Source organism: Plecotus auritus, assembly GCF_963455305.1.
Source record: "Plecotus auritus genome assembly, chromosome: 1".
NCBI classification, from domain to species: domain Eukaryota; kingdom Metazoa; phylum Chordata; class Mammalia; order Chiroptera; family Vespertilionidae; genus Plecotus; species Plecotus auritus.
Window position 1 is genome coordinate 65,844,448 of NC_137770.1, and position 14,165 is coordinate 65,858,612.

At 34.6% G+C, this 14,165-nt stretch overlaps 1 protein-coding gene across 2 annotated transcripts in view; it reads right to left on the reverse strand.

Moving 5' to 3' along the window:
* SLC12A1 (solute carrier family 12 member 1) overlaps positions 1 to 11,561 on the reverse strand; it is a 94,987-nt gene extending 83,426 nt beyond the window's left edge. For both annotated transcript variants that reach the window (XM_080645638.1, XM_080645639.1), the window contains exons 1-2: positions 11,515 to 11,561; positions 9,787 to 10,413 (exon numbers count right to left, since the gene is read on the reverse strand). In XM_080645638.1, the coding sequence (XP_080501764.1) occupies positions 9,787 to 10,203 (417 nt within the window). In that variant the 5' untranslated portion in view covers positions 10,204 to 10,413; positions 11,515 to 11,561. The remainder of the gene's footprint in view (positions 1 to 9,786; positions 10,414 to 11,514) is intronic.
* Positions 11,562 to 14,165: the final 2,604 nt, after the last annotated feature.

The window sequence follows — 14,165 nt, forward strand, 5'->3', positions numbered from 1 at the left end:
ACTAAAACAGAGTACCTGGCCTTCCTTCCATTATTCTCTCTGGGATTCATTTTATTCATCTAAAATAATAATGATAAAACTTCTCTACTCATGTCAGAGTATCTTTAAGAAGATTCAATGAATGGATACAATTTTTTTTTTCTTTTTAAGAAAAAGGTTTAAAGGCATCGTATGGCTACAAGAATGCTATTCCTGTAGGGAAAATTTCTTTTCGATGAGATATGCCTTTGCCTGAGAACTGTGGGCTGTGCTATTAGTATTGTACAGAAGGAGAGAAGTCTCACAATTAGAAAGATTGGCTGAGTGTGAAATGAGATGTAGTATAAAAAAGCTTAAAATCGTTATTTATTTATTTTTTAAGTTTATTTTTCCTATGGCCTAACTTTGAAAAAGACCTTCCTCATTAGTAGAAAGTCTCTGAATTCATTGGGGGAGGTGGTAGCTCTGTTTCTCTCAAGAACAACTCCCTAATTTCTCTTTTAGGTATGACTTTTATTAACTTCAGAAGCATCCACTTAATTTAGCCTACCTGACACCTTCCTGACTCTGTAATGGTTAAACTATACCCCACTGTGCTTCCCAAAATCAATCTTTCCCAGTAAGGGTTTTGAAACCATTAAGGAAGTCTTTTAATTCAGCACTTAATTATCATTATTAAAGAACAACTTCATTTGTTTAAATATTTTAAATTTATTTAAGCCTAGAATGATATGTTCTGACATTACCAGCTAAGAGGTCTTGAACAAAGGTATCCCCGCCCCCTAAAATGGAACTGGCATGAAATAAATATTCCATATTAATTATAAGGACCTTATTTGGGGGCCATCAGAGTTCTTGCCCTTGCCATGCTCAGGGATTCTTGCTGCTTGAGCTTTGGTGTACCGTTAGCCTACACACTGTAAACTGGCTCTAATTTAGGCTGTTTATTAAAAATGAGTTTGACTTCCTGTCTCCTTCTTCCAGCATATTTTTTTACTTCTCTGTGTAAGTGAGAATATTTCCCAATTTTGTTCTCGCATAAAACTTTTTTCATGATACTTATGTGACACTTGGGTAGCCAATGTAATATAATACTATAAGTCATTGTATGTCAACTAAACTGAAAAGAAGGTGGTGGTATTGCTTACTTCTCCTCAATGTCAACTAAGGGCCTTATACATCAGGCTATTGATAAACACTATTGAATCCATAAAGGGGACTTGAAGGTCACCTGCTATTTATCACGTAGGAGCAGACAACTTAGTTCCTCATCCGTTCTTGCTTCCTATTTCTTTTTTCTTCCTTCCCTACCGGGTATTCCCTTTCTCATGCTTTCCTTTGTACAGGCCACATTTCAAAAGGGAGAGGAAAGGAATAAATCACAAGCCAGATTATTTTATTTAACGACATCATTGGAGGGGAAAGGTTGAATGAAAAAAGATACAAATTAATAGTTAAAATTTAGTTATGAATTACCTTGAGTATATATCTTAAGCATCCTTAAATCCCTATTTGCACAGATAATTGAAAGTCGACAGCATATATTTACATCAATGTAAGATATGGATGAACAAAGTCCATGGAAGTAGAGGCTGAACTAGCAGGGCAGAACCTGGCTCTGTATTCCAGCCACAAAAGCAAGTCATGCATGTAATTCACAATTTTTCAGTAGTTAATTTTAAAAAAGTAAAAATAAATTAGTAAAATAACATGGGTTCAGATATGGATTCTTAAATTTTAAAAATATACTTAATTTCTGCAGAATATCATATTCCTAATACCTGCAATGTAAATATTCATTAACAGCTGTGGAACCCCACACAGTAGATGGGTGAAACAGTTGAGGTTGTTCTCCAGTCAATTAAAAATTCAACTTCTCTCTGAAAGGATTCTACAAACATAAGGCAGCTGAGTGGGTCAAATGTAACTTTCATTTTCTACAATTGGAAAATCAATGAGAACAGGGAATTGAGAAATGTGTTAAAATGTCCATAACAGTTGAAGAGATTATTTAGTTAGGAGATTCATTTATTGACTTAATTTGAGAAAAAAAACTTTGAAAGTTGTCAATAATCTAGTTAATCAAGATCCCATGGCCAGATTAAGAAGTACAAATTGCCAATTATAAAAATAGTCATGGCGATATAAAGTACAGCATGAGGACTATAGTCAGTAACATTGTAATAACTATATATAGTGTCAGATGGGTGATCACTTCATAAGGTGCATAAATGTCTGAGCACTATGTTGTACACTGAAACTAATATAATACTGTATGTCAACTATAATTGGAAAATAAATTAATTTTTAAAATTGTTATTTAAATGGTAATATGCTTTGGAAAAAAAGATCCCATGGCCAGACCATCAGCAGTTATTCATTCAGAGAGAAGGCAATTTCCTTTTCCTGGATTAATTGGGGATCCCATGAGACAAAGCCTTAATCACTTGCTTTACAAAGGCAGTCTTGGGAATAAAACCCATGTTTTATGATTAAACCTGAACTTGAGGGTCTGGTCCAGGAAATTGCTTTGCTCTCTGATGAACTCTGAGGGTAACTGTGACCCTTAGATCTGGATTAATGAGAATACCAATGGCTGTAAAAAAATCTTACGAAGTAGGTTAAAGGATGAATAGAATATTAATATTTCCTCTTAAATGAACATATATTTCTGATTGATGCCCTTCTAGTCATGTTTAATAGTTCTTCAACTTATCTCTATATAAAGCAAAAAGTATCTTCTATAGGACGTGTCAGGGAAATCATCATATATGGAAATTAGTAAGGCAATAATTTTCTCAACTATTCCTAAATGAAGTCAATGTAGGATGTATAACTCTCCCTTAGGTAAATATGTTAAACCTGCTAAAGTTTCAAAATTTTAAATATATTTATACCTTAAAGGGGGGAAAATCCTTCAATGTATATATTTCTTCTATTGACTTTAATGGTCTGAGAGTAAATTTATAAATACAGAATCTATTTCCATTGTTCATTCCCAGAGTTGAGAAACTGCTGCACCATATAAACTAGAAGACTTGGAATACAGTTTGGGCTATGCAATTAATTCAGGGTGTGTCCCCCAGCGAGTTACTTAACCTTTCCTGGATAAGGCAAATGAGGATACATCCACTGGGTTTTCTGAAAATCTTACTTTGAAGTAGTTTACTTGAAGGCAAATTCATTTTTCTGTTTGCCATCTTCCTGTTCTGACATGGCAAAGCAAAACTTGGTTTCTCTTCTTAATAAATGCCTTGTTTGCAAGCCCAAACAGCAATGATGATAAAGTACTGAACAGGACTTTGGGGGAGGGTTTGTGGGTGCTTGGTGGCTGTGGCAAGCAGACTCCTGGCTTCTGCATGTTCTTGGGACCAACATCTTAAAGACTAATAAAAGTTTTATGCTTGCTGCCTGGAACCAGTTTTTTCCCTTCATACTTGGAGTTAATTTGTTTGTTCACACTCCATTACCATAAACGATGACCCACAACCTTTATAAATGCATTTTAAATTGCATAGCTTTAGGGAATGATTATTTATTTACTAAGAGTTTTTACCTGTGCATTAAGTATTCAGAGAAGTTAAAATAAAGTGCATTAAAAAGAAAGACCATTTGATAACAAACTTTGTTCTGCTAATACTAATAAAGTAGTAAAGCTTCAACTGTATATAGATTAAGGGGTAAATGAAAAAATTGACATATTTATTCTTTAAGTTCTAACTAGATACATTTTCAAGTTTTTAGCCTTTAATCTTGGGGTAGTAGAAACTTTAGACCATCATTGAGAAGTAGTTTCATAAATATTTAGGCCTACATGATATCCTCCTCATTATTTTAAAATATTTTTTATTATTGAAATATTTAAACATATGCAATGATAAGGAGAATAATATATCTCATGTACCTATCATTCAGCTTCCACAATTATCAACATATGTCCAATATTATTCCCCTAGACCTCTCAGACTGCTGTCACTGGATTGTTTTAAAACTAATTCCTAAGGACCAGATCATTCCTAAGGTTCATTTCAGAATTAAAACAGCAACAACATGATTCTAATCACATTTGTATATCTTAATAACCAATATTATTATGTTTGTACATTTCTAGCCCTTTGTGATAAAGGGGAATATTTTAAATTGTGAAAATAAACAAAACAAAACAGAAACAGACTCATAGATACAGAGAACAAATTGATGATCGCTAGATGGGAGGGTGTGGAGGATGGTGAAAAAGGTGAATGGTATTAAGAAGTACAGACTGCCAGTTATAAAGTTAGTCATGGGGATGTAATATCATAGCATATATAGTCAATAATATAATAATAACTGTAGGATAATATCCTGGTGATCAACCATAAGGTATATAAATATCTAATCACTGTGTTATAGACTTGAAGCTAATGTGATATAGTTAACTATAAATAAAAATAATTTTTAAAAAAAGAAATTAAAGAAGGTTTTTTTTTTATTGTTCTAAAAGTTACTATAGATTATGCCTCTAACTCATACCAATGGAAGAATTTACAGTCACAGTATTTTTACTACATCTGAAAAACACATGGCTCACACACAAATGGACTTATATTTTTGATAACTTGGGCCAACATAGAGCTACATGTGATAAACCATGACAAACCAGAATAAGAAAATGAAATGAAATGATTCTTAGTATTTTCTAAGTATATTTTAAGGGAACTCCTACTCTACTCACCATCTATCACTGAACAATTTATAATGGAAAATTAATCTTTTTTGTTTGTTTGTTCCCATAGAGTATTTTAATAGTAAGAGCTCCCAGGTGTGACCTTGGGTACTACAAACTCGACAGGTATTAGAATGAGCCCTTATTTGTAGTTTAACTCCAACAAATATTTTAGGGGTAGCTTCTGGTCATCCCTGGCCTTTAAGGCATTTATTGCCTCAATTTTAATGTCTATTTTATTTGCTTGGCGATATTTCTAATAGCCCCAGTTTGAATGTGAAAGCTCCAAATTTGAACCTTGAAACACTTTAGAAAAAGTTGTTTTATGGGGAATGCATTTGTACATTTTGTTTGTCCTTTTACAGAAGATAAGCATTTCTACATTGACTTCTGTGGTTTAATGCTTAACTTGACTACATATCCTTTATTTCTACCCATAGCAATGCCATTTGACTTATAAAATTTTAAAATCTTTTTAACTCGCTTTATACAGAAGCTCTTATAAATAAATGGCTAATAAATACTTTTAATGGTGACAATGAAAATTGAGATCTGCAATTAATTCAGTAGGGGAAGCAAAGTAATGTCTTGGCACAGTCCCCAAAATAAGAAGGAATTGGGGTCTTCTGCTCAACCCACATGACTGAGGTGTGATTTCTTCTTTGTGCCCAAGTTCCACCAAATTCCATTGCCATGGAATGAGCTGAGGCAAAGGACTATGGGAGAGTAGGCTGAGGATGAAATATGTAATAAAGAGCATGGGCTCTGCAGTCATGTAGGCATGGGTTCAACTTGTCAGCCATGTGACCTTTAAAATAAAAATAAATTTTAAAAAAGGAAATAAGAGGGTTTTTTGACCTTGGAAGTTTTGAGTTCTCTAAGTCATTGTTTTCTAAGGTCCATAGGATTTTATAACACTTTCACCAGCTATAAAATAAAAATAATAGTACCTAACTTGAAGAGTTGTTATAAAGATTGAATGAGAATTTGTCAAATGTTACCATTCTGCTTGATATATAAAAATTCTTAGTAAAAAGTTTATTATATATCAGAGTTACACTTAATGCTTTTATTCATAAATTTATTTTAGTTGCTAACAATCTAATGACTCATATATGAAGTCATTCTATTGACTTTGTTTAGAATCAGTTTCTAAACAGTTGGTTTCCTTAAGAATAATATTTTTATTTTTATAGTATTTTATACATTTCATAGGCAATTTATTTCAATGACATGAGAACAGTGATTTTGATGGAAAGGCTACGTATTTTCCTGATTCCTTTATAATTATGTTTTTTCTGAAATGCTAACAATGGTAGTTAGTAAGGCTGAAAAGGAGTTCCATGAAAAGATGGAGATAAGAGTTACGGTGGATACTAAAAGCGGGATTGTTTTTACAAAGTAAAAATACTAAATTAACCTTTGCTAGATGTATTATATAATGATCATTATAAATGTTTTGATATGGGAAGATCTCCAAAGTATATTTTTTAGTGAAAACAACAGAGTCCAAGAGAATGTGTAAAATATGTCCTAATAAATGTTTAAAAAAAAGAATATGGACAGAAAATTATATATATATATTAGTATAGGCATAAAAAATTTCAGGATTTATAAGAAACTCTCAGTAATGATTCCCCTGAAGAGAATAACTGAAGATTTACATTAGATAAGAGATAGTTCATTACATATATTTAATACTTGTTAAATATTGGATTGGTGTATATTTTACTTTTTAAATAAAAAATTTAAATTAGCTAGTATAAAAATTACCATAATCATTATTAACATTTTTTGAGTTTCTATCCTTTGGAGGCAATATGCTAGACTTTATATGCATATAAACATTAGTATTCACAAGCATCTTGCAAGATCAGCTGAAGTTATGTAGCTTGTATAATACTGTAGAGCAAGTAAGGGATACAGGACTCTTTTTTCTGCTTTTAATTAGAGTTTTTATAAATTCTTAATTCATAATCACCAGTATAGGCATTTAACTCTTTACTATACAGAAAATAAAGAAGATTTCTTCAACTATGATTGCAAATCATTGGCCTACCAAATTCTGTCAATATCTACTCCTACTAGAATTTCACTTAAGATTGATACTTAAAACAAGATCTTTCAAAGTTATTTTTTATTTTATCGATTAGGACAAACTTGTATTTTTTTTCTGACTTGGGAATTATAACCACAAAATCCAATTAGTTTCTGACTAAATATGTTTTGCCATTTAGTATAAATGTACCATTCTTAAGTGGCTTTTTAAAGTAGTATAATAATGGATACAAAAAGATCACCAAACAAGTAATATGTCAATTACTTTCCACTTTTAAATTAAGTAAACACTATCACTTACAATTTTTTTGTGTACAAAAATCTGTGACATATCTGAATATTATCATATAATGTTTACTCTAGTTGTGATTTGAGAAACTACCATAAAAAATGTCAAGGACCACAAGGAGGTGGCAGTAGAGTTACATTACATTACATTGCAAGTCTTCATCTTTTATTTGGGGGTGTGGGGTAGAGGAAAGCCTGGGAATAGTAGCAGCAAATTCACTGGGAAGGAGAGAGGTGAATTGAAGAAGGCACTGCTAATGTCTTGCAATCAAAGGATATCACAGGGTGGAACACATGGGGAGGCAGACTTGTCCCTACAACTTTAGTGACACTACAATGATCCTGGCTGCAGGAATGTCCCACTGTAGTTGCTGTGGTTGTATTTGAATTCTGCTCCCAAGTGGGCTCTGTGGGTACTTGTGTATGATTTAATCAAAATGAAGTACCTTACATAAGTAAGGGTCAAGTCCATACAAAAAGTAACTTATTGCTGTACTAATTCAGAATGATTAGTCAGGGCATGGGGCCTAAACCTAACTTTTAATTTGTTTAATTTGCCACTCCTTTGTAACTGAGAAAAAAAAAATGCTTTAAATTAAAGTTAAGTCCTTAGTCTCATTTTATCTTTCCAAAAAGAATATGATAACTCAGCTATCACATCTGTCAAATGCAGCTATTGCATTTCTACTGAATCAAATGGTTTTATTAACAACGTCGTTCCCTCTGAGTTATTCTTCCTGTGTATAAAGATTTACATGTTATGGCTTTAGAAATTGTAAATACGCTACTCTTTTCTCTCCAGAATTTCAGTCCTAAGAACAATGTGAGTTTACTCCATTTCCTTTTTAATAGAGTTAAATTTATTTTCTTTTATTGTAAGTTGGGGAAGGGAGTGAATGAGAATATTTAAATTTTGATCACAATTTTATGAAGGAGAAGCTTTAAAAATTATCTTGTAGAGTGTGGTGGAATGGAATTTCAGGTCTTTTTAAAGAGGACTTTGGCTCATTTTACTACTTCAGAATAAATTGAAATTTCTTTATAAAATGCCCTAAGTTTCTCTTTCTACCCCTCCCACATCTTGGAAACCCCTTATACACTCTTTTCTCCGCCTTCTTTTCCCTCCTTCCTCTCCCTTTTTTCTCTTCTCCTCTCTTCTTCCCTCAAATAGAAAAGGAAAGTGACACCTCGATCTGATTTCAAATTGCCCTCTTCTCAAAAATCTTCTGGGGGTGCTGAAACCGGTTTGGCTCAGTGGATAGAGCGTCAGCCTGCGGACTGAAAGGTCCCAGGTTTGATTCCGGTCAAGGGCATGTACCTTGGTTGCTGGCACGTCTCCAGTAGGGGGTGTGCACGAGGCAGCTGATCGATGTTTCTCTCTCATCGATGTTTCTGGCTCTCTATCCCTCTCCCTTCCTCTCTGTGAAATATCAATAAAATATATTTTTAAAAAAATCTCCTGGGGGAGTTGTCATATTGTATGACATTGCCACATTGCTAACTCCTCTTGACTTAGCATTAATATCTCAGAGAGTCTAAACCATATTCCTATAAAGAAAACAGCCATGTAACAAAGTGTTGCAGAAGTAGTGCACAGAACAAGTCAAGTCTGGTGGGGAGAGGATCATGGGCTCTGTCTCCCTTCACCTCCATCCCCTCTCCCCCAAATCACTGTCTCTGGTTGTAGAATCTAGAGTCAGGGACCTTACACAATCACGGGGAACAAGTTTTGGAGATTGGTTTCCTTGGGGAAAGAAGGATGAGCAGAAACTAAAAGGAACTTTTCACCTTTATTAGCATCTTTCATGAGATCAGCATTCCTAGAATCCCCAGAGTAGGTGATCATTTAATAAAATAAAAAAAATTGTTGAACAAATGAATGATTATAAAAGAAATTGTTCCAACCAATTTTTTCCCTCATCTCAACACTTGGGCAAGAGTAAACTATATTTGGATATGTGACAGTTAATTCTTCTTCTTAGCAAGTGATTATATCCACAAAGAATGATATTCATTCCCAAATGTGTTCCAGAAGAACAGGAAGATAAAGTGCATCAACATATTTTAGAGCAGGTTATGGAAGAAGAAATCGACGAAGCTTACACATGATTTGCTGCAAGATTAGAAAAAGTGCTGCCTTATGTTTCTGGCAGATTTGGGAACTGTGGCTATATTCTTTAAATAATAAAAAGTTTAGCCACATCTGCTGCTTCTGTACTTAAATTTAATTTAGTTACTTTTATATGTTTAAGTGTACTCGGGAGCCACAGGCAAAGCTTTGAAGTGGAAGGGATAACATGCTGAACCTTATAAATCTCTGCTGTCTCTTTAAAGAATATGGAAAATACCCATGTGCACTAAAGGCTGGTACCACAGAATTAACTACAGCAAGCACCAGGGATTTTTTTTTTCACAACTGTTGTAGAAGCATTCATCCCAAGGTGAAATCAGCTTAGTATTCAGTTTGACATGTTTAACCAAGTGTGAATGGAGTAGACTACAATTGTAAACAAGCTAGGACATATTGCCTAACTTTCAGAGTCAATTCTCTAGTTTTCTTTCCTCAGTCAGCAAACATCTGTGAAACACTTTTGTGTATTTTCTGCTTATTGGGAACGAGGAACAGCCGTGTGAGTAAGATGGACAGTTTGGAATAGACCTCATCATTGGACGCTTCTATATTCCTAGTGCTACTGAAGAACAGGAAATCGCCTGAAGAAGGAAGGAAGGATACCTGCTTGTTCTCTTAAACTTACCTTTGCAAGTTGCTCGTGGATTTCAAGCAGGCTGGGTCGGTTGGCCTTGGGCCCACTGAGGCTGCCGGTGTTGCGATAGTACTCGATCTTGGGGACAGCATCCATGGTGTTGTGGCCAAAGGTTTGTAGGTAGTATGTGTTTGTGTGAGAATCATAAACATGAAAACTAGCATCTGTCTTAGTAGTTTCTCCATTTTGGAGAAAATTGTCATAGCATTCCTGTTTCCCAGGCCTAAAGCTGATTCTGAATCTGGTCTGGGCTTCATCCCCAAAGGAGGTTTCCTCATAATGTGGAGGGTCGCTGTTATCCGCTGCCGCACTGCCCTCAGGGCCCTCATTTATGACATTAACTTGAAAGCGATTGCTATTACTGGGCGCAGGGTCCAGAAATACGTTGGAAGAATTGTTCAGGGACATCTTCCAACTAGATTTTTTTTTTTGGGGGGGGGGGGGGGAGGAGAACTCAGCTATTTACTTTATTATTGATTTTTTTAAAAAATTATATATTTCCTCCTCAAAATAAACACTAATGTGTTTGCATTAGGGAGCTCCTGGCTTTTGTTAGAAGAGCTCAATAAGTAGATTCTTGATGTATTTCCTATTCAATCTTCACATTGTTCTTCAAAGCTGTCATTGAAAAAGAAAATTAAACTTGGTTCAAGTAATAGAAATATATTTAAGTAGGAATGGGGGTGTGAGGAAACTGTTGTTTCACAAGAATATATTTTTGAGTTAATTTCATTAAAAAGTGCCTGTCCAGGAACCTTGATCACCTGAGTAATTAAATCCCATGATAAATAACTGGGGATTTAGCAAACCGAGTTTCCAATAGAGTCATTAAACTGTTACCTGTGTTTGTAGTAATTGCTTAGACTCTGTGCAGTTGGATTCAATAAGAAAAGATATAACTACTGATTTAGTACAGTAAGAGCTGATGAGAACATTCTTAGCCTGAAACACAGTTCATTGACAGTACTAAATGTTGAAACTGCAAGGTATTTTTTGATTGATATCTATATAATTAAATGATAAGTAAAATTTAAAAATATTTAATCTTCTAAAAGTATATTCTTGGTAGATTTAAAAAATATGTCCTGTCAAGACGATGTCCCTCTAAATGATGAGCTTTTTCACTTGCCTTCAAAATGTTTGATTTGCTCAAAAATGTGTCTGTTTTACAAATGCTATTATGAAGTCTTTAAAATAACACATGATTAATCAGGGTAAGGACATCAATCACAGTCCTCAGAAAAGTCGTGTTCGATATTTAGGTTAAACAACCATGCTTCTCTGATTCCCCTTAATTAAATATTCTGAATCTTCACTGAGAAGCTTATATGTGACTTTTAGATAAGCAGAGTATTGAATCATTTTCAAAATCCATGGTATAACCCCATCTTAGTGCATTCTTTCTTTAGAATAATATCCTTTTATTTATACCTTAACATTTGTCTTTTCCAAGAAAGTTTTAGAAAGATAAATACAAAAACTTGTCTCTCTCCTGAAATTAATAAAACTATTTATTTGAATTTAAAAAATTTCAACTTCAACTTTCAAGTAACCTGTCCTGGGGGAATCCTAAGCGACTCTGTTGTCTCTTCAGTTTTTATGGAATATCCCACTTCTCTTTATAGTCCTTGATATCCTCGCCCTTACTCCACTCCTCAGAATCTACTTTATGCATAATATTAAGTGGCATTTTACCCTGCCCAGAAATGTTTAACTCACCACCAGGAGCCTTTTCTCAGGAAGGGTAACCTGCTTCAGCATCACCCAGGCATATATGGGGCACTAAGCTTTTATCTCAGAATCTTAGCCTTCTTCTTATTGGTTAGAATCTTCCTTGAAAGAGATGACTGAGCAATGATTGGCCTGGAATAATACAGTAGGGTCCCGCCCAGTAATTAGCCCTGAGGAACCTTAAGTACTACATCAAATAGTAACTACTAGTAAACCATTAATCTTTTTAGATAGAAAGTAAAATAAAGTTTCTTTAATTCATAAGGGGAGTTGTGTTACTCAACAGCAATTATCCAACAAAATTACGAGCAGTGCTTTAGTTGTTTGGAACTAAATAAATTCAATCCCATCTTCTTATTTCACATGATTCTTAGTGACCTCCTAGTGTTTGGCATGTGCAGAAAATGTAGTCCTCCAGAAATAATTTCTATACTTTGTAACTAGAAAATGCTATTTGAGATTATTTTATCTTGCTTATCATACCTATTACTTTGACTCTTCTCTGCATGGGAAGTGAGTAGATTGAGAGTACAGTCAATGATTTATTGCAAATATTCCTATGTAGTAGGAAAACAATTTCAAGAAGAAATCACACTGTAGGTAAGTTTCCCAGTGGCACTGCTAAATGACCTTTTTGTCTCCCTTTGGGAAACATTTTATCAAACTCAGATTTTGAGTTTTGTAGAGGGAGAGGTTTGGCTCACATCTGGGAGATGGTAATTATTAAGACAGCACAAACAATTTCGCCCTGCAGGTTCTGTCATGGTTTTCAATTGTGAAGATTGAATAAGTCCTCCTGGTGTTTTATCTAAAACTATGCAAGTGAGTTCCAGTTGCCTGAGCAGCATGGCTGTGGTGTGATACAGGGAGTGAGAGCAAGTCTCTGGAGTCAGAATGCTCCCTTCCCATCCTGACCCTGCCACTTCCTACCTGTGTGATCTCTGGCAAGTTCCTCAGTCTCTTTCTACCTTTATTTTCTCATCTGTAAAATGCAGTTGTGGATAATAGTGCTACCGACCTTGTTGTGGAGTTATTGTGAGGAATAAATGAGTCAATTTGTGTTTATACTTAGGGTTCGCTTTTACTATTTTGGCAATATTTTCAATTGGTGACTTTTACTTAGCCACATCCAAGATTCTGGCGTGAATCATTAGAGAGTGAGATAGATCCTATGCCTACTAAAATAGGGAGAAACAGATGCCAGACTATTTAAAGGGGACTAGAGGTACCTAAGTAAAACCCCTTAGATGCTCTTAGTCAGGTAAGGGTCATGCTAATCAGTCAGGCTAATGTATGAGGCTGTACATCATATAGAGACAGAATTGCAAGTATGTACCTATAACTCCTTCTGCTCTCAAAAGGCCGCTGGGACAAGGAATTTATCTGCTTTACAAAGAGTTCTGACTCCCCAAGTAGAAGGTAGTCAGGCATAGGAATTAGTCACATTTCAGATTCAGCTAGGTGGGGCTGGTTATTTAAATCAGTTGAGATGAGGCTGAAACCAAAAACAAGTCCTGTTCACGGGCCTTGGACAGGCTGTGGACTTACTTGCAGTTACTTCTGCCCCCTCCAGTCTCCCTTCCTTCAAATGTTCCCCCAATACCTGCCCCTTTCAGGAGCCAACCTATTTCTCTCTTTCTTGTTTTCTTGGGGGAAGGGAGTACAATGGACACTTATTTATTATATTCCGTGTCCCAGATATGGTGCTAGGCAGGTCTTTTGTTGTTTGCTTTTGCTTTTGCATTTTTACTGTGGTAAAATACACTTCACATAAAATTTACTGCCTTAATCATCTTTCAGTACACAGTTCAGTGATATTAAATACATTCACATTGTTGTGAGACCATCACCATCATCCATCCCCATAACTCTTTTCATCTGGCAAAAAAAAACACAACCCTATATACCTACTAAACAATATCTCCCCATTTTCCTCCCACCTCCATTTCCCATTCTGTTTTTTTTTAATGATTTTTGACTACTTTACTAGTAAGTACCTCATATAAGTGGAATCACACAGTATTTTCCTTTCTGTAAATGGCTTATTTCACTTCGTGTAATGTTCTTAGGCATATTGCAGAATTCCCTTCCTTTTCAAGGCTAAATAATATTCTATTGTATATATTTACCACAATTACTTACAGTTCATCCATTGATGGACTCTTGGGTTGCTTCTATATTTTAGCTAATGTAAATAATGCTGCTATAAATATGGGTGTACAAATATCTTTTGGAGACTTTGTTTTAAATTTCTTGGTCATAGACTATGTGGACAGTGTTGGAGTGCAGCAGAGTGTTTCCAAACAAGGACTCTGACATTAGATTGCCCAAGTTCAATTTCTAACACAACCATTCCCTAGCTTGGTGATCTTGGGAAGTTAGTCTCTCTCAACTTCAGTTTCTTACCTGTAAAATTGAGATAATAAAGTGAAAAAATAGTAATACTGAACTCAAAGGATTGATAAAAGTATCAATTCACATAATAAATGGAAAACACCTAATGTAGTGTTAACTCAGTAAATATAAGTCATTCTTTTTAATATATATATATATATATATATATATATATATATATATATATTATTGATTTCAGAGAGGAAGGGAGAGGGAGAGAGAGAGAGAAACATCAATGATGAGAG